Below are 20636 nucleotides of genomic sequence, written 5' to 3'. Positions count from 1 at the left end.
ATATAAACACGGTACATGCACATTAAATATAAACACGGTACATGCACATTAAATATAAACACGGTACATGCACATTAAATATAAACACGGTACATGCACATTAAATATAAATACGGTACATGCACATTACGCCCAGGCAGGACACACAGAACCACGCGGAGGTGGAGCCTACTCCATACGTGCGTCCTCACTGCCTCTTGTTCCCAACTCAGGGCCATGGTCAGCATCAGCGGCAGTGCCCGCTCCAGCCCCGGGAGCCTCACTCTTGATCAATAGCTGGAGATGGACTTACACAGAAGTACCTCACCTCCACTTTGTTTTTCTTTGTTGTCTTTAACCTCATCACGATTCTGACACAGCCAATCACCCCAGAGTCAGAGCGACACTGTCCCACCAGGAACAGAGGCTCGGGACAGTCAAGGGACAGCTGTCCTGCATCCACCAGTGGCAACGCCCGTGTGTTTAACACAGCCGGTGTTTCCTCTCTCACCCACTGAGGAGGGAGCCCAGGGCCCCGGCCACTCAACACCGCCCTTCAGCTCACACTCGTGGAGTTTTCAGAAATCGAAGTTGGTTAATCAAGAATCTTCAAGACCGGCCCTTCTCTAGGTTTCCATCTTAGCTTCTCAGCCGAGAGCCCGCAGATCAGAAACCCTGAGGCTGAATGCCCAGCGTAGAGTGGTGGGTGCTCTAGAGGTCAGAGCTCTCACCGCAGCCTGGAATAGGGCTGCCGGGTGTTCTGTCTGCCCGAGTGACAGGGCACATCTGTGCCTGGAGTTAGGCCTCCATCCCCATTCCTATCTCCACATCTCTGTCCACACCTGCACATCTGTACCTGGAGTTAGGTCTCTACCTACCTCTCCACACCTCTGTCCACACCTGCACATCTGTAGGAGTTATGACTCCATCCCCATTCCTATCTTCACACCTCTGTCCACACCTGCACATCTGTACCTGGAGTTAGGTCGCTACCTACCTCTCCACACCTCTGTCCACACCTGCACATCTGTAGGACCTATGTCTCCATCCCCATTCCTATCTCCACACCTGTGTCCACAGCTGCACATCTGTAGGACCTATGTCTCCATCCCCATTACTATCTCCACACCTGTGTCCACACCTGCACATCTGTAGGACCTATGTCTCCATCCCCATTCCTATCTCCACACCTGTGTCCACACCTGCACATCTGTAGGACCTATGTCTCCATCCCCATTCCTATCTCCACACCTGTGTCCACACCTGCACATCTGTAGGACCTATGTCTCCATCCCCATTCCTATCTCCACACCTGTGTCCACAGCTGCACATCTGTAGGACCTATGTCTCCGTCTCCACACCTGTATATCTGTACCTGCAGGTCTACCCCATCTCTGTATTTCTACACCTCCACACCTGCACTTCTTTTTGCATCTCTCTTCCTGTGCCTGCATCTCTGTGTTATTCTATCTCCCTATCTCTGTCCCTACAGCTACACTTATACCGCTTCTCTGTATCTCCCTGTGTATATGTAAATCTGTCTCTGTACGCTGCTATCTCTACCTGTATCTGTGTGTCCCTGGGTCTGTATGTCTACGTCTACATCTATCCCTGAGACTACCCTGATCCCACATCTCTGAAGGGCCTCGCCAAGCGCATGGGACACGCAGCTGTGGAAAACCATGCACGGACTCCAGTTTGTTTTCACACCAAAATACAATGACTTCTTAATTCTCTATTCACAAACTTTTCAAAGAACTGTCATGCATCTACATTTCCATTTATAAAATCTACCCATATCAGAAACTATTTATACGATTATTTTCAGCTATAGGCAGCTGCTCCAGATAACAATCATTTAATGGCTTTGCTCACTTCTTCACAGTCACTATCCAATTTGCTTACTTTTTTACAGGAATCCATAAAATCTTTTAAAATTATGCAAGGGTCCTCAAACTTGCAAACCAGCAAGCACTGGCTCTTTGGGGCAAAGGGCAGTGGATCCATTTCACTCAGCCACGCCCACGTGTTTGGCTCCTCCTCCAGCTGGCTGATGTGCAGGTGAACAGGGGACTGGCTTGAAGGAAACTCCTTCTGCCTGACCCTGGTGAGCTCCACTCAAGGGATCGACAATCAGCACTGACCTGTACCGGGGAGCAAGGCTGTGGGCTGGGGGAGACCGCAGCTCTCACTCCCCACCACAGGGGGAGCTGTGTCTGCTCAGGCTTCCAAAAGCTGATGCTCACAGGAGGCCCAGACAAACCGACGCTTGCTCTGTTCTCCTAACAGACAAAATAGCATATCATTTCCCCAGGGGACGCTTGCGACCTGGTGGCCTTGCCTTTCAGACTGTCCACGGTCATCCATGCATGCACACTTCGCTGTCAGTTACGTACTTCACTCACGAACCAACTTTACAAAAAATCTCTCCACTCCTTCACCCACTAAACACCCTCACGGTTCAGTGTGTTCAGTGCTGTGTGCCTGCGACGTGCGCCTCCCCTGCACACAGTCCTGAGGGCACGATGATGAGCGGAGCCAGTTAGGGACCTGGGCACCAGGGAGTGGTCCCGGGGAAATGACGTAAAACACAACCCGGTGTCTGACGGGAAGCAGAGGTGGGCAACTGCAGGGGCATGGGTAACAGGAGGGGGTGGTCCAGTGCTGGGAGGAGCTGCTGAACTGCCCAGGGAGGGGGCCTGCAGGGGAAGGTAGTGTGTGCCGGGGGGGGGGGGGCTGCAGGGGGAGGCAGTGTGTGCCGGGAGGGGCCTGCTGGGGGAGGCAGTGTGTGCCGGGGGGGGGGGCCTGCAGGGGAAGGCAGTGTGTGCCGGGGGGGGGGGGGGCTGCAGGGGGAGGCAGTGTGTGCCGGGAGGGGCCTGCAAGGGGAGGCAGTGTGTGCCAGGAGGGGCCTGCAGGGGGAGGCAGTGTGTGCCGGGGGGGGGGGCCTGCAGGGGGAGGCAGTGTGTTCCAGGGGGGCCTGCAGGGGAAGGCAGTGTGTGCCAGGAGGGGCCTGCAGCGGAAGGCAGTGTGTGCCGGGGGGGGGGGGGCCTGCAGGGGGAGGCAGTGTGTGCCAGGGTCTGTGCAGGAAGGCCAGATGGGGGGCACATGGGGACTCCAGGGGGCAAGGTCCACCTGGCTAAGAGCAGAGGGTAGGGGGCCTGGCAAAGGGTGTGGCCGGAGGACAGACCCCCAGTTCAGTCTGGGGACTGGATGTGGGAGAGCGAGGCCCACTGCCCCAGCCACCCCCACGGCAGCGTCTGCACCAAAGCAGACTCCAGAGCATGTGGGGAACTCTGTTCAGTGTGGGAGTGCGGTCTCTGGAGGGGGGAGCGTGAGCCCCAGGGGAGCTGGGTCCCCCTCTGCAAGCTTGGGTGGGGCTGCTCTGGGATGTGTGCACACATGGTGTGGGGGCCGCAGGACTCGCTTCTCCAACAGCATCCTGGGCCTGGGGACCGCCTTGCCCTTCTCTCGGCGCGAACACTGTGGCCTAGCATCACAGCCGTGTGTCACCTTCAGACGTCGCCTGGCCGGGGAAGGACTCACCTATGACCCTGAGCTCCGCGCTGGAGAAGGCAGCCCCGTGTTCATTCTCTGCCACACACTGGTACATGCCCGCGTCCGACAGGTTCACCACGGTGATGTTGAGCGTCCCCTGCTCGATCTGAATCCTGTCCTGTGCGAGAAGAGCGGGCAGAGAAGCAGTGACCTTCCACGACCACGACCCGCGGCACATCCGCTCCACACTCTAGCGAGGGGGCTCCACGGGCGGCAGAGAGCATCCTGCACCCCATTTCCATGTGCGAGCTATTTATCTGTCAGCTGCACTTGCTGCGGGTCAGATGCTAAACGCGAAGACCAGGACACGAGTTAGGAAACGGAATTTAAATTGTAGGATTCTCTTGCGCTCTCACTGACTTAATAGTGAAGCTACTTAACACCTCCTCTAAACAGATGAACTTGAAATTGAAAACGCTTTTGTACTCCAAGGCTTTGTGCTAACTGTGGGCACGGGTGGAGATGCGGCAACTTTATCATTTAGAGGCATTAAGACAGCCAAATGACGGGCAGATGACACTTTGAAGGTTAATAGGATTGTATTCTTCTCGGAGGCAAATAATTAATATCAGTGGAGGTTTGCTACAAAAATGTAAGTATTAATAATTTAACGTTCCCTGACTTTACTGCTGTCGACGGTGTGATTTAAGCCAAGGACCATCTGCTGGCAGCCGCCCGGAAGGGAGCCCAGTTGCAGCCTGCACCACGGGAGGCCTTTCCTAGTTGCCACCCTGAGGATGCAGAATTTGCATATCAATTTCCCCAGGTGTGGGAACGAATCCTGCTCCTCCACAAGCCGGCCACGGGAAACACGGCAGCAGAGAAGGACGCGCTGGTTTTCTGTTGGGCGTGGGCCTCTGACGTGGCTGCGAGGATGCTTCATGGGACCTGAGCGGGTCTGGGCATCGGGGTCCCCTACGTGGTGCACAGGGAGCAAAAGGCCAGCCTCGCTCTTAGCGATGTGTCCGAGTTTGGCTTCCACAGAGGAGAGATGTGTGGGCCAGCAGGGGCTGAGAGGCAGGGACGGCTCAGGAGGAATTAAACTGCGCCTCATTCTGGGTGCTTCTCCCTGCCCCTGCTCTCTAAGGACTCCCCAGGGTCCTGCCGCACCTGCACAGACCTTGCTGGGTGGGACCGAGACCCTTCTCCACACAAGATCCTAGCATGTGCCAGAGTCCATACTGCAGGCCTCCGGCGAACTCTGCGGTAAACCGTGGACGTCCACATGTGAGCACCAAGGCTACAATACAGAGCTGCACAGCACGGGGCCGGGGACCGGGTGAGGGATGCTGTCCACCGTCAGCTGCTGCACGTCCACTATTCGCCCTCGCACTGACCTTCAGGGGTGTGCCACTTTCCAAACAGCTCACCCGTGTCCCACTCCACAGCAATGGGGCTGCATTACCCAGGAGGGAGGATGCGACAGCCGTCCACTCGCTTACCCGCGTCAGCAGCGCTTCGCCGTTTTTGAGCCACCGGTACGTAGGCTTGGGCCTGCCGTTCGCCCTACATTCCCAAAAGACACTCTCTTCCATGGCCACGTGGATATCATTTATTTTCTGAATCCAGTTGGGTTGAGCTAGAGCAGTTGAAAAAGCAAAGGAGAGCGGGTGTTCAGTGCACACTCAATCTATTTTTATCACATGCAAGTGAAGGGCTCTCCATAAAATTCCTTCTCGAGACGTTATACAAAGAACAACGTCGGGAGAGGGTCCCCTGCTAGAACACCGGGTTTCTGGGGGTCAGTGTTGCTGGTTTTCTAATACCAGAGCCAGAATGGAAAAAATGCTATTATCTACGTGCCAAGTCTCTGACCCTCTCCCTTGAAAAGCACTGTTGATTATCCCCTCAGGGGAGAAAGCCCCCAGCATCCACTCAGGGGAGAAAGCCCCCAGCATCCCCTCAGGGGAGAAAGCCCCCAGCATCCCCTCAGGGGAGAAAGCCCCCAGCACCCCCTCAGGGGGAGAAAGCCCCCAGCATCCCATCAGGGGAGAAAGCCCCCAGCATCCCCTCAGGGGGGAAAAGCCCCCAGCATCCCCTCAGGGGAGAAAGCCCCCAGCACCCCCTCAGGGGGAGAAAGCCCCCAGCATCCCCTCAGGGGGAGAAAGCCCCCAGCATCCCCTCGGGGGAGAAAGCCCCCAGCATCCCCTCAGGGGGAGAAAGCCCCTAGCATCCCATCAGGGGAGAAAGCCCCCAGCATCCCCTAGGGGGAGAAAGCCCCCAGCATCCCCTCAGGGGAGAAAGCCCCCAGCATCCCCTCAGGGGGGAAAAGCCCCCAGCATCCCCTCAGGGGAGAAAGCCCCCAGCACCCCCTCAGGGGGAGAAAGCCCCCAGCATCCCCTCGGGGGAGAAAGCCCCCAGCATCCCCTCAGGGGGAGAAAGCCCCTAGCATCCCATCAGGGGAGAAAGCCCCCAGCATCCCCTCAGGGGGAGAAAGCCCCCAGCATCCCCTCGGGGGAGAAAGCCCCCAGCATCCCCTCAGGGGGAGAAAGCCCCTAGCATCCCATCAGGGGAGAAAGCCCCCAGCATCCCCTAGGGGGAGAAAGCCCCCAGCATCCCCTCAGGGGAGAAAGCCCCCAGCATCCCCTCAGGGGAGAAAGCCCCCAGCACCCCCTCAGGGGAGAAAGCCCCCAGCACCCCCTCAGGGGAGAAAGCCCCGAGCATCCCCTCAGGGGGAGAAAGCCCCCAGCATCCCATCAGGGGGAGAAAGCCCCCAGCATCCCCTCAGGGGAGAAAGCCCCCAGCATCCCCTCAGGGGGAGAAAGCCCCCAGCATCCCCTCAGGGGAGAAAGCCCCCAGCATCCCCTCAGGGGAGAAAGCCCCCAGCATCCCCTCAGGGGGAGAAAGCCTCCAGCATCCCCTCAGGGGAGAAAGCCCCCAGCATCCCCTCAGGGGGAAAAAGCCCCCAGCATCCCATCAGGGGAGAAAGCTCCGAGCATCCCCTCAGGGGGGAAAAGCCCCCAGCATCCCCTCAGGGGGAGAAAGCCCCCAGCATCCCCTCAGGGGGAGAAAGCTCCGAGCATCCCCTCAGGGGGGAAAAGCCCCCAGCATCCCCTCAGGGAGAAAGCCCCCAGCACCCCCTCAGGGGGAGAAAGCCCCCAGCATCCCATCAGGGGAGAAAGCCCCCAGCATCCCCTCAGGGGGGAAAAGCCCCCAGCATCCCCTCAGGGGAGAAAGCCCCCAGCACCCGTCAGGGGGAGAAAGCCCCCAGCATCCCCTCAGGGGGAGAAAGCCCCCAGCATCCCCTCGGGGGAGAAAGCCCCCAGCATCCCCTCAGGGGGAGAAAGCCCCTAGCATCCCATCAGGGGAGAAAGCCCCCAGCATCCCCTAGGGGGAGAAAGCCCCCAGCATCCCCTCAGGGGAGAAAGCCCCCAGCATCCCCTCAGGGGGGAAAAGCCCCCAGCATCCCCTCAGGGGAGAAAGCCCCCAGCACCCCCTCAGGGGGAGAAAGCCCCCAGCATCCCCTCGGGGGAGAAAGCCCCCAGCATACCCTCAGGGTGAGAAAGCCCCCAGCATCCCCTCGGGGGAGAAAGCCCCCAGCATCCCCTCAGGGGGAGAAAGCCCCTAGCATCCCATCAGGGGAGAAAGCCCCCAGCATCCCCTAGGGGGAGAAAGCCCCCAGCATCCCCTCAGGGGAGAAAGCCCCCAGCATCCCCTCAGGGGAGAAAGCCCCCAGCATCCCCTCAGGGGGAGAAAGCCCCCAGCATCCCCTCAGGGGAGAAAGCCCCCAGCATCCCCTCAGGGGGAAAAAGCCCCCAGCATCCCATCAGGGGAGAAAGCTCCGAGCATCCCCTCAGGGGAGAAAGCCCCCAGCATCCCCTCAGGGGGAGAAAGCCCCCAGCATCCCCTCAGGGGAGAAAGCCCCGAGCATCCCCTCAGGGGGAAAAAGCCCCCAGCATCCCATCAGGGGAGAAAGCTCCGAGCATCCCCTCAGGGGGGAAAAGCCCCCAGCATCCCCTCAGGGGGAGAAAGCCCCCAGCATCCCCTCAGGGGAGAAAGCCCCGAGCATCCCCTCAGGGGGAAAAAGCCCCCAGCATCCCCTCAGGGGGAGAAAGCCCCCAGCATCCCCTCAGGGGGAGAAAGCCCCCAGCATCCCCTCAGGGGAGAAAGCCCCCAGCATCCCATCAGGGGAGAAAGCCCCCAGCATCCCCTCAGGGGGAAAAAGCCCCCAGCATCCCCTCAGGGGGAGAAAGCTCCGAGCATCCCCTCAGGGGGGAAAAGCCCCCAGCATCCCCTCAGGGGGGAAAAGCCCCCAGCATCCCCTCAGGGGGAGAAAGCTCCGAGCATCCCCTCAGGGGGGAAAAGCCCCCAGCATCCCCTCAGGGGGAGAAAGCCCCCAGCATCCCATCAGGGGGAGAAAGCCCCCAGCATCCCCTCAGGGGGAGAAAGCCCCCAGCACCCCCTCAGGGGAGAAAGCCCCGAGCATCCCCTCAGGGGAGAAAGCCCCCAGCATCCCCTCAGGGGAGAAAGCCCCGAGCATCCCATCAGGGGAGAAAGCCCCCAGCATCCCATCAGGGGAGAAAGCCCCGAGCATCCCCTCAGGGGAGAAAGCCCCGAGCATCCCCTCAGGGGAGAAAGCCCCCAGCATCCCATCAGGGGAGAAAGCCCCCAGCATCCCCTCAGGGGAGAAAGCCCCCAGCATCCCCTCAGGGGAGAAAGCCCCCAGCACCCCCTCAGGGGGAGAAAGCTCCGAGCATCCCCTCAGGGGGGAAAAGCCCCCAGCATCCCATCAGGGGAGAAAGCCCCCAGCATCCCCTCAGGGGAGAAAGCCCCGAGCATCCCCTCAGGGGAGAAAGCCCCCAGCATCCCCTCAGGGGGAGAAAGCCCCCAGCATCCCCTCAGGGGAGAAAGCCCCGAGCATCCCCTCAGGAGAGAAAGCCCCGAGCATCCCATCAGGGGAGAAAGCCCCCAGCATCCCCTCAGGGGAGAAAGCCCCGAGCATCCCCTCAGGGGAGAAAGCCCCCAGCATCCCCTCAGGGGAGAAAGCCCCCAGCATCCCCTCAGGGGAGAAAGCCCCCAGCATCCCCTCAGGGGAGAAAGCCCCGAGCATCCCATCAGGGGAGAAAGCCCCCAGCATCCCCTCAGGGGAGAAAGCCCCGAGCATCCCCTCAGGGGAGAAAGCCCCCAGCATCCCATCAGGGGAGAAAGCTCCGAGCATCCCCTCAGGGGAGAAAGCCCCGAGCATCCCCTCAGGGGAGAAAGCCCCGAGCATCCCATCAGGGGAGAAAGCCCCCAGCATCCCATCAGGGGAGAAAGCTCCGAGCATCCCCTCAGGGGAGAAAGCCCCGAGCATCCCATCAGGGGAGAAAGCCCCCAGCACCCCCTCAGGGGAGAAAGCCCCCAGCACCCCCTCAGGGGGAGAAAGCCCCCAGCATCCCATCAGGGGGAGAAAGCCCCCAGCATCCCCTCAGGTGGAGAAAGCCCCCAGCATCCCATCAGGGCGAGAAAGCTCCGAGCATCCCCTCAGGGGGGAAAAGCCCCCAGCATCCCCTCAGGGGAGAAAGCCCCCAGCATCCCATCAGGGGAGAAAGCCCCCAGCATCCCATCAGGGGAGAAAGCCCCCAGCATCCCCTCAGGGGGGAAAAGCCCCCAGCATCCCCTCAGGGGAGAAAGCCCCCAGCACCCCCTCAGGGGGAGAAAGCCCCCAGCATCCCATCAGGGGGGAGAAAGCCCCCAGCATCCCCTCGGGGGAGAAAGCCCCCAGCATCCCCTCAGGGGGAGAAAGCCCCTAGCATCCCATCAGGGGAGAAAGCCCCCAGCATCCCCTAGGGGGAGAAAGCCCCCAGCATCCCCTCAGGGGAGAAAGCCCCCAGCATCCCCTCAGGGGGGAAAAGCCCCCAGCATCCCCTCAGGGGAGAAAGCCCCCAGCACCCCCTCAGGGGGAGAAAGCCCCCAGCATCCCCTCGGGGGAGAAAGCCCCCAGCATCCCCTCAGGGGGAGAAAGCCCCTAGCATCCCATCAGGGGAGAAAGCCCCCAGCATCCCCTCAGGGGGAGAAAGCCCCCAGCATCCCCTCGGGGGAGAAAGCCCCCAGCATCCCCTCAGGGGGAGAAAGCCCCTAGCATCCCATCAGGGGAGAAAGCCCCCAGCATCCCCTAGGGGGAGAAAGCCCCCAGCATCCCCTCAGGGGAGAAAGCCCCCAGCATCCCCTCAGGGGAGAAATCCCCCAGCACCCCCTCAGGGGAGAAAGCCCCCAGCACCCCCTCAGGGGAGAAAGCCCCGAGCATCCCCTCAGGGGGAGAAAGCCCCCAGCATCCCATCAGGGGGAGAAAGCCCCCAGCATCCCCTCAGGGGAGAAAGCCCCCAGCATCCCCTCAGGGGGAGAAAGCCCCCAGCACCCCCTCAGGGGAGAAAGCCCCGAGCATCCCCTCAGGGGAGAAAGCCCCCAGCATCCCCTCAGGGGAGAAAGCCCCGAGCATCCCATCAGGGGAGAAAGCCCCCAGCATCCCATCAGGGGAGAAAGCCCCGAGCATCCCCTCAGGGGAGAAAGCCCCGAGCATCCCCTCAGGGGAGAAAGCCCCCAGCATCCCATCAGGGGAGAAAGCCCCCAGCATCCCCTCAGGGGAGAAAGCCCCCAGCATCCCCTCAGGGGAGAAAGCCCCCAGCATCCCCTCAGGGGGAGAAAGCTCCGAGCATCCCCTCAGGGGGGAAAAGCCCCCAGCATCCCATCAGGGGAGAAAGCCCCCAGCATCCCCTCAGGGGAGAAAGCCCCGAGCATCCCCTCAGGGGAGAAAGCCCCGAGCATCCCCTCAGGGGGAGAAAGCCCCCAGCATCCCCTCAGGGGAGAAAGCCCCGAGCATCCCCTCAGGGGAGAAAGCCCCGAGCATCCCATCAGGGGAGAAAGCCCCCAGCATCCCCTCAGGGGAGAAAGCCCCGAGCATCCCCTCAGGGGAGAAAGCCCCCAGCATCCCATCAGGGGAGAAAGCTCCGAGCATCCCCTCAGGGGAGAAAGCCCCCAGCATCCCCTCAGGGGAGAAAGCCCCGAGCATCCCATCAGGGGAGAAAGCCCCCAGCATCCCCTCAGGGGAGAAAGCCCCCAGCATCCCATCAGGGGAGAAAGCTCAGAGCATCCCCTCAGGGGAGAAAGCCCCGAGCATCCCCTCAGGGGAGAAAGCTCCGAGCATCCCCTCAGGGGAGAAAGCCCCGAGCATCCCATCAGGGGAGAAAGCCCCCAGCACCCCCTCAGGGGAGAAAGCCCCGAGCATCCCCTCAGGGGGAGAAAGCCCCCAGCATCCCATCAGGGGGAGAAAGCCCCCAGCATCCCCTCAGGGGGAGAAAGCCCCCAGCATCCCATCAGGGGGAGAAAGCTCCGAGCATCCCCTCAGGGGGGAAAAGCCCCCAGCATCCCCTCAGGGGAGAAAGCCCCCAGCACCCCTTCAGGGGGAGAAAGCACCCAGCATCCCATCAGGGGAGAAAGCCCCCAGCATCCCCTCAGGGGGGAAAAGCCCCCAGCATCCCCTCAGGGGAGAAAGCCCCCAGCACCCCCTCAGGGGGAGAAAGCCCCCAGCATCCCCTCAGGGGGAGAAAGCCCCCAGCATCCCCTCGGGGGAGAAAGCCCCCAGCATCCCCTCAGGGGGAGAAAGCCCCTAGCATCCCATCAGGGGAGAAAGCCCCCAGCATCCCCTAGGGGGAGAAAGCCCCCAGCATCCCCTCAGGGGAGAAAGCCCCCAGCATCCCCTCAGGGGGGAAAAGCCCCCAGCATCCCCTCAGGGGAGAAAGCCCCCAGCACCCCCTCAGGGGGAGAAAGCCCCCAGCATCCCCTCGGGGGAGAAAGCCCCCAGCATCCCCTCAGGGGGAGAAAGCCCCTAGCATCCCATCAGGGGAGAAAGCCCCCAGCATCCCCTCAGGGGGAGAAAGCCCCCAGCATCCCCTCGGGGGAGAAAGCCCCCAGCATCCCCTCAGGGGGAGAAAGCCCCTAGCATCCCATCAGGGGAGAAAGCCCCCAGCATCCCCTAGGGGGAGAAAGCCCCCAGCATCCCCTCAGGGGAGAAAGCCCCCAGCATCCCCTCAGGGGAGAAATCCCCCAGCACCCCCTCAGGGGAGAAAGCCCCCAGCACCCCCTCAGGGGAGAAAGCCCCGAGCATCCCCTCAGGGGGAGAAAGCCCCGAGCATCCCATCAGGGGAGAAAGCCCCCAGCATCCCCTCAGGGGAGAAAGCCCCGAGCATCCCCTCAGGGGAGAAAGCCCCCAGCATCCCATCAGGGGAGAAAGCCCCGAGCATCCCATCAGGGGAGAAAGCCCCCAGCATCCCCTCAGGGGAGAAAGCCCCGAGCATCCCCTCAGGGGAGAAAGCCCCCAGCATCCCATCAGGGGAGAAAGCTCCGAGCATCCCCTCAGGGGAGAAAGCCCCGAGCATCCCCTCAGGGGAGAAAGCCCCGAGCATCCCATCAGGGGAGAAAGCCCCCAGCATCCCCTCAGGGGAGAAAGCCCCGAGCATCCCCTCAGGGGAGAAAGCCCCGAGCATCCCATCAGGGGAGAAAGCCCCCAGCATCCCCTCAGGGGAGAAAGCCCCGAGCATCCCCTCAGGGGAGAAAGCCCCCAGCATCCCATCAGGGGAGAAAGCTCCGAGCATCCCCTCAGGGGAGAAAGCCCCGAGCATCCCCTCAGGGGAGAAAGCCCCGAGCATCCCATCAGGGGAGAAAGCCCCCAGCATCCCCTCAGGGGAGAAAGCCCCGAGCATCCCCTCAGGGGATAAAGCCCCGAGCATCCCCTCAGGGGAGAAAGCCCCGAGCATCCCATCAGGGGAGAAAGCCCCCAGCATCCCATCAGGGGAGAAAGCTCCGAGCATCCCCTCAGGGGAGAAAGCCCCGAGCATCCCATCAGGGGAGAAAGCCCCCAGCACCCCCTCAGGGGAGAAAGCCCCGAGCATCCCCTCAGGGGAGAAAGCCCCCAGCATCCCCTCAGGGGAGAAAGCCCCCAGCATCCCCTCAGGGGAGAAAGCCCCCAGCATCCCCTCAGGGGGAAAAAGCCCCCAGCATCCCCTCAGGGGGAGAAAGCCCCCAGCATCCCCTCAGGGTGAGAAAGCCCTGAGCATCCCCTCAGGGGGGAAAAGCCCCCAGCATCCCCTCAGGGGGAGAAAGCCCCCAGCATCCCATCAGGGGAGAAAGCTCCGAGCATCCCCTCAGGGGAGAAAGCCCCCAGCATCCCCTCAGGGGAGAAAGCCCCCAGCATCCCCTCAGGGGGAGAAAGCCCCCAGCATCCCCTCAGGGGGAGAAAGCCCCCAGCATCCCCTCAGGGGGAAAAAGCCCCCAGCATCCCCTCAGGGGGAAAAAGCCCCCAGCATCCCATCAGGGGAGAAAGCTCCGAGCATCCCCTCAGGGGAGAAAGCCCCCAGCATCGCCCTGGCTCCTGTGGCCTGGCTGCTGTATTCCCAGCAACGCTGCATTTCCCAGACTCCCTTGCAGCCAGCAGTCACGGCTTGACTAGGTTCATCCTGTTGCTTGTGCGTGAGCGTGGGGAGGGCCCATTCCAGGCAATCACTCGTCCTGGTCTCTTCCCTCTCTCTGGTGGGAAAGCACCGACAAGCGACAGAGCCTTGTGCTCTGAGCATGGAGCTGCCGGGAACAGAACTGCTGACCTGCCAGCCCTGGGCCCTGAGGGGCCAGGTGGAGCCAAGCGGCCAGGCGTGCCTGCCTGTGTTTGAAGAGCCAGTGCGGGGAAGAAATGACTTCTCACCCAAGCTGCTGGATTTCCACGTCTGCTTTGTCCGAATGGCTTAGCCTGTTCATAGCTACAAGACCTCTTCAGAATAACGTGTATCATGAAAAAGTTACGCTTGGATCTCAAACATTGTGCACAAAAGGAGTTCCATTCCCACACACTTTGCTAACGCACTTCACACCCCGCGTTGCACAGCTAATGTCTGTGGAAGACTGTCGCTGGCCTCGTTTCTAATGGAGAGGTTCCGTACTCATAGCATACCGTCAGCAGGGGTACGGCCCTAGATGCCGATATATGAGTGAGTCCCGGTGTCTGCCGAACCTTCCAGGAATTCAAGCCAGCATGCGATTCCCACGCTGCCACTGCTCCCCACCGCCCCCACCCAAAGGACACCACGGAAGCAGCACCGCTGGTTTCTTTCCTTATTCTCAGCAATCACAAAGGCAATGTCGATGCCGTGTCCCACAGAAACAAAACTCCGCACAAATACCCGCTCTTGCCACGAGCACAGCTTCTGCAGTAAGTAGATGGTGAACACATTCAGGTAGGGATCCCTAGCCCCCAGCCACGCGGGAGACGGCACCGCTGTCCTTCCGGAATGTCATCTGCTCATGGCCGTTTCTGTGGGGCACAGTCTGTCAACGTGAGCCCGGGAATCAGAGTTGCTGACCCGAGTTTAATGAGCAGACGCTGCTGAGAGCCCTCGGCACGCCCCACAGCTGGCTTAGCCCCGCCTCACGGCTTCACAGCACCCGTACGTGGCTTCGCAGGAGAAGCACGGGTGCCGGGGCCGACCTCCAGCTCTTCCCTGCCCACAACAAAGCTGGCACAGCTCCACAAGTCACTCAGCCGGCAGAGGTCCCCAGGTCCTCGAAGAAATCCTGCTTTCCTCTCGTTTCCATCTCTGAGCAATTTCACGTCTTTCAAGGAGCAAAGCACAATTTCGCAAACACTCGACTGATGGAGCCGGGGCAGCGCTGCCTGTGAGGGCGGCCGGAAGGGTCAAGTTCAGAGAAAGTTCCAACATCAACAAGCATTAACTCGGCTGAGCGGCTGTGACCTCCATCCCTGGAAGGACGGGTTCTGCCCTTGTTCTGCACCTCCCGCCCCTAGCGCAAAGCCGGCTCAAAAGGCAAGATCCTCCCAGCGCCCAGCCTGCCGGATCCCGGTCGCTCCAGCAGGGCCCACGGCAGCCCTGGGCCTGATTTCACATTCACCTGCATAATATTTACCCCCTGCAGAGCCCACACACACACAGAAAACAACAAAAAAGCCACAGAAATCTGCGTGGAATATTAACCACCACGCCGAACTTGTGAAAGGGAGGGAGGGGAAAAAGCGGAAGGGCAAACTGAACTTAAGAAGCAATGTCAAGTTGAAGTTCAAAAAGCAAACATCAAAACCCACGCAGAGACAGAGATTTCCATGTCACAGGTTTCCGGGAACACCTGGGCTGCCTCACCGCTCTTTCCCACAGACACAGACGGATGAAGGGCAGCCCTGCGCTCTGAACGTGGAGGCAGGGACGGGTGGCAGGGCCTCGGGAGACATTCAGAAAAGACCTTGCACAGGGCTAGCTAATGACACACTTCTGAGGGCTCGCTCTGTCTCTCGCAGCAGGGTCACGGAGGTGGAGGTGCCCCACAAGAACGCTCGGTGGTAATTACTGGTTTGTGCCGGCCAAGGTGAAATCAACAATTAACTGGGTGTTGTGAGCCTCCCTCAGGCACCATCTCTGGTTCACAGAAGCCAGATCGGCAATGATAGACACGTATTCCTCCAGAGGTACGGATCTGCGACTCTCAGGGACGGATGGTGTATTGTACCCAGGCAGAAAGCTGCAAAACCAGACAGCCTTTGTCTAACGTGCCAGCTGCAAACCCACGGACAAAAGCCCACCGGTCAAGTTTCTCATCCACTTGCCTGGACTGAAATAAACAGAAATCGGTGCTTGATGGAAATGGTTCCTGCATCTCCGTGTCTGTGGGCCACCCACTTCAAAGTCTCTGGGTAACAAACACTCAGGTCCAGTGCATTACAGAAAACGCATCTGGGGGTGTGGTATTTACCACTCAGTATCGAGGGGCCACACACTTAACTACTCGTCTAAATACTGGCGCAGAGCAAGGTCTAATTAGGTTGGCTCACTTCTGTGATTTCGGGGGCATTTCTTCATGCTTTTTTTGGGGGGGTAATACTTGAAAGTAGATCCCACAAATAAAATAAAATGCAAAAAATTCGTAGAATAAAACAAAACCATGTATTTCTGGCCTTGGTGTTCTTTCAAGGTTCGTAGAATTTGCTGTGTGAGGCACCTGTGTCTGGCCTCGAGCTACAGAACAGAACAGAAGGTGAAGCGGCTGTGCTGGGGCGTGACCCTGGGACAGATTCGTCATTTCAATCCCGTGTTCAGTAACTGCCAGAAATGACCTCAGCCAGTGCCCTGCACTCCAGCCAGCGCGGTCCTGCAAGCATCGTAGCCAATAACAATTTATATCGCAGGCAGATCTAACGTGAACTCAGTGGGTCAAACAATTCTCAGGAGTATCTGGCTCTCCATTTTCCCCAAAATGGAATATTTCTAACAGAAAGCCGTGGACTTTTGCCCCAAGAAATTAAAAAAGCTAAGAGAAAGGACAGGATGACCCTGAACCTTAAATATCACCATTACAGCGACGGCCCACGGGCCTCCACAGCTACTCTACACAATTCCGGGGCAGGTGAGCGGCCCCCAGGGAGCGTGGGGATGAGCTCCCAGTGAGCCTGAGGGCAGGACCGGTGTGTCCCCAGACATAAGGAGCTGCTTCCCTGGTCTCCAGCCTGGGCCTCGTCCACTGTGGACAGCGGCACTGACAGATCCTCAGTGTGGTCAGGGCTCACCCCTGAGGTTTCCCAAGCTTCCTGCAGGGCCTTCCGATTTGTCATCACATCTTTCTCTTAGCTGCGCCTTCCAGCGGGCAGGTGTTCCAGAAGGAAGGTGTGGCTTCCCGGGACCCAGGTGAGCCCCACATGGGATGCCGGCACTGCAGGCCAGGACGTTAACCTGCTGTGCCACAGCGCTGGCCCCCATGTGCACAGTGTTCCTTGATGGGGTGAAGCATAACTCCATCTGTGGCAACAGAGGGCGAGAACCACATTTCCACTTCCAGCTCTTTCTTACGGTCTCTGGTGGGGTGGGGACCGGTGCCTCGCTCCTGTGTTGCGTCCACCCAGCGTCCCCTGCAACCTGATCTCCACGTAGGAGAGAAGCAGAGGTCACTGACCCAGTCCTCTGTGACCAGGGCCTCTGCATTCGTTCTGTCGCAGACAATGAGGGAGACGCTGCTCTGCCGCGAGCGACCTTGTGTGCTGCGAGCGGTCTCGGCCACTCCGCCCTGTAAGCCATCTCGCGGTCCCAGGTGGGCCTCTGCACACCCCGGGAGTCGTGTGAGATACGCTGCTGTGCACAGGCATGCATGACCTTGGACAGGCCCGGCGCTGGGTACAGCGCTACCGCACGGGGCCCCCACTGCCCGTGCAGCCTTAGGGGCCCTGCACAGGAGGGGGAGGGGGAAGCGGAGCCTGAGAAGAGAGCCCTTTTGGGTCAAGAACCAGGACAGCAGCTTAGCACAGAGGGAGAAAGGCAGCGCTCATCCGCGTGACCTCATCTATGACACTGAGTGTGCAACGTGCAGGCAGAGAATCGGGGCACGGGTGGAGCCGCGCCCTCACTCACCGCATTAAAATGTTGCATTAGTGGGGAGGGGACACAGCCAGGGACCCCTGCTCACAGCTCTGACGCCCATTGCCCGGGCGACCGTGGAGAAACTTGTTTTCTGTCTCAGGGGCTTAATCTCTAGCACTCAAAGGTCTGATCCTAACAGACCCGTCCAGCTCTGGCTCCACTGGACTCCACTGACCGCCTGACTCCCACCTCGCCTCTTGCCTGGTGAGGGTGGGTCTGCTCTCCAGACAGCAGCTGGACAGGAGGAGCTGTCCCAGGAGGCCTTAATTCAGGCTGCATTCTTCTACCTCCCCACTCCGGTGAAAAGGGACCACCTCCCCCCCCCTCCCCCCCCGATCCCATAAGCGAAGTCTCTGAGATGGCCCAGGTAATTCCAACATGCGCCCACCTTCCAGAACCTCCCGCCTAGCATCTGGACCCTGGCTCAGCTTCTGACCATGGTGGACCTGCGTCGGATACCTCGGGCTCCTCCGTCTCCTCATCTGTAACTTGGGGCTACGGCGATGCCCCACCCCACTGCTAACACGTCCAGTCCCTGTACTTTCCAGCCTGTGACCTCACCACCAACACCTCCCCATGGGGTGGCTTGGCCAGGCGGCCTCACTCCGCCTGCTTCTGCCCCGGCTCCCCCTCATCCCTGCATCACAGCAGCCAGAGGGGTGTCCACCAAGCACCAGTTGGTGTGTGTCCTGGCGCAGTGGCTGACCCCCAGGCCAGGGGCCGGTGCTGTGCTGTGGAACGCTCAGGTGCCTGCAGGGCCAGCATCCCCTATGGGTGCTGATTCGAATCCTGGCTCCTCCATGTCTGACCCAGCTCCCTGTTAATGCACCTGGGAAAGCAGCAGAAGATGGCCCAAGTGCTTGGACCCCTGCACCCATGTGGGAGACCTGGAAGAAGCTCCTGGCTCCTGGCTTCAGACTGGCCCAGCCCTGGCTGTTGTGGTCATTTGGAGAGTGAACCAGCAGATGGAAGATTGAGGTCTCCCTCTCTCTTCTTTTTCTATCTCTGACTTTCAAATAGTTTTAAAAAATCTTTTTTTTAAGACAATCTGGGTCAGAGCGCCTGGTTGAGGTACTGGCTGCTCTCAGCGCCCTGTGCAGCTTACGGCTGATGCACACTCTGGGAGGCAGCAGGTGACAGGCCAGTATGGGCTCCTGCCACCCACGTGGGAGACCTGCAGGGATTTCCTGGTCGCTGGCTTTGGCCTGGCCCAGCCCCAGCTGCTGTGGGCATCTGGTGGGAATGAACCAGTGGTTGAAAGATCTCTCTGCATCCCCTCCCACCGCCCCTAACCGACACACAGTCAAGTAAATCTTATTTTTTCCTCTACAGCACAAGTCACATGGAGTTGCCCCCTTGTCTGAAATCCCCAGTGGTTTCCAGGACGCACAAAGCCCTGCTCTGCCTGGCTCCAGGCACTGGCGCGTGCGGCCAGCCTCGTGCCCTGCTCGCTGGGGCTGGGTCACACTGGCCGCCTTCCTGGCTCGCAGACACACCCAGCAGCTCTCGGCCTCTCCTGTCAGGAGCGTTCTTCCCCTTGGAAGCCTGGCCCTGCCGCAGCCTCTGGGATTCCGCTGCGATGGTGGTTCCCGGACTGGTCTCTGCTGACCGCTGCCTCTCCCCTGTGCCTTGTCCCCAGACCACATGGTCCTGGGGCCTCGTCCTACAACAGGAAGCTTCCTGTCTGCAGGTCATCTGCTCCTCGCCGGGGCTTGGAGGGCGGCCCCTGGTGCTGACCGTGCTGGCCACCAGTGCACAATGGACACATCCTTGTCGAAGCAAACACACACGGGAATGAAGGCATTTAGGTAAAACGTCTACCTCCAGTCACCCAGACCCACAGCTCAGAACCTCTGAAAATCAGATCTATTTTTAGGAGGTTTTTCTTGCTGAAAAACGGCTGAAAGGGAAGATAAAAACTTGGCGACACCAGTTCAACGCCGGTCGTGGCAGAAATAAACCGGGCAGACGGGCAGGGTAAACGCGTATGGTTCTTCACACTCGCCGGGCGAGATCAGCGCATGCCGCCATCTCCAGCCTGCAGCCAGGGCCGCCGTGGACACATGGACCCAGAGCAGGGGCTTCTGTTGTCTGAGTACAGGGACGGCGGGAGCGTGGGCAGGCCGCCCGGCAGCCCTTGGGAGGACGGTGGGGAGCCTAGAGCGGAACAAGGCAAGGCCGGCCCCGAGTCCAGCCAGGAGAGGGGCGAGCAGGCTGAGGTTGCTCCAGTGGCCACCTGGAGTCAATGACAGAAACAGACTCATTTCTGTTTCTAAACTCACGCCCAAGGTGTAGATTCCCCGAGCATGGCACAGGCAAACGCCATAGGGAACCGATGACCGGATGTTCACGGCTAAGTGACTTGGGGCCCTTCACCAGTGCGGAGGTAACAATCCATTTAACTCGGAGATCTGGGCAGCCGGTGTTAGGCACTGGTGCTGGGAAAACCGAGACCAAGACACACGAGAGCCGAGCCCTCGGCTGTTCTTCAGCTCTCCTGTGATAAGGAGGAGCGAGGTGACATCCGCGTTGCCGACGTCATCATTAAGGGAACCCAGAAGCACGCAGGTGGGTGCAGCAGGCAGGAGCCACGGCAGGGCGGGGGCTGCCAGCCGAGGGGAGGCAGGCGCTTCCGTCCCCTGCACACAGGAAGAGAACTCCGTGGGGAGGGGGCGCTGCTCCAACCTGATTTCCACGTCCAGAGCAGGACTTGTGAACAAGCCCCGGCCCTGCACACAGCCGGGGCCAGGCACCGCTCTCCGGGGCCGACTCCAGGTCCAGGGCTGGGGGGGGGGGAGGGCGCCGTCCACCCCCGGGTGCAGCAAGCGTCGCTCCTTCACTTATGGGACATGAGCATGCAAAGAACTGTCTTCAGTTAGGTGAGCAACTCAGTGCCGTCCAGGGAGAGCTGACGCGGAACTGGCAAGTCCATTCAAGCCAGAAGAGAGAGAAATGGTGTCCAGTTCCCTGAGCGTTTGCAGGAGGACAGCTGGAGTCAAGAACAGCTCCGAGCTACTCCACTGGCAGGAAAAGGGAGCCCTGACCGGCTGGAAGGCACGCGCCCGCATCTCACTGAACAACCTGGTGCCCCCCGCCCCGCCCCGTCCCGCCAGCCTCCTGTCTCCCACTTGTCGGCTGTGACGTCTTAACGCCGGCCGGCCAGATGCGATGTCAACGACCACGTTTCAAGGAAGCGCGATGGCCGGATGTCCCGCTGCCATGTGGCAAGGGTAGGGCTATTCCTCTAGGGTTCTAGAAGATGATTGTTCTAGAAGAGGATTCCAAAGAGACACTAGTGGACCCAGCGACTGTGTCCCTGCCTCCTATCACGTGAAGCACATTCGAGAAGCCGTGTGCCCTCCCACCACAGAGGCCACGTGTGCGTCCACAGGGGGAGGCCCCGTGGGGCAGGTGTCAGAAGAATGGCCTCAGAAACTGCCTCCTGGTTCCCAGCCAAGCCCTGAAACACCCTACATAACTGCACGCCACGCTCAGGCCGCCTGTCCACACCAACGGCTCTGGGAGAAGCACTGTGAAACAAGATCTCTGGTGCGCCACTGACTGCAAGGCACAAGAACATCTCACGCTTTTTGCTGCAGCTTGCCCCAGAAGAACCATCCTCATCGCCGTAGTGGGCGCTGCTGTGGATCTGAACCAGTCTAGACTAATTATCAACCCATCATGTTTACGTTCCATACTTCAGACAGAAGGGATGCAAGC

The 20636-nt window shown here is 60.2% G+C and overlaps 1 protein-coding gene across 1 annotated transcript in view; it reads right to left on the bottom strand.

The window, feature by feature from the left end:
• LOC133766705 (contactin-4) overlaps positions 1-20636 on the bottom strand; it is a 268926-nt gene that overhangs the window by 125743 nt on the left and 122547 nt on the right. The window contains exons 7-8 of the mRNA XM_062200335.1: positions 4977-5113; positions 3523-3652 (exon numbers count right to left, since the gene is read on the bottom strand). Coding sequence (XP_062056319.1) covers positions 3523-3652; positions 4977-5113 — 267 coding nt within the window. The remainder of the gene's footprint in view (positions 1-3522; positions 3653-4976; positions 5114-20636) is intronic.

The sequence above is a fragment of the Lepus europaeus genome, chromosome 9 (genome assembly GCF_033115175.1).
Source record: "Lepus europaeus isolate LE1 chromosome 9, mLepTim1.pri, whole genome shotgun sequence".
Classification (NCBI taxonomy): Eukaryota; Metazoa; Chordata; class Mammalia; order Lagomorpha; family Leporidae; genus Lepus; species Lepus europaeus.
This window is presented reverse-complemented; position numbering and strand designations above follow the sequence as displayed.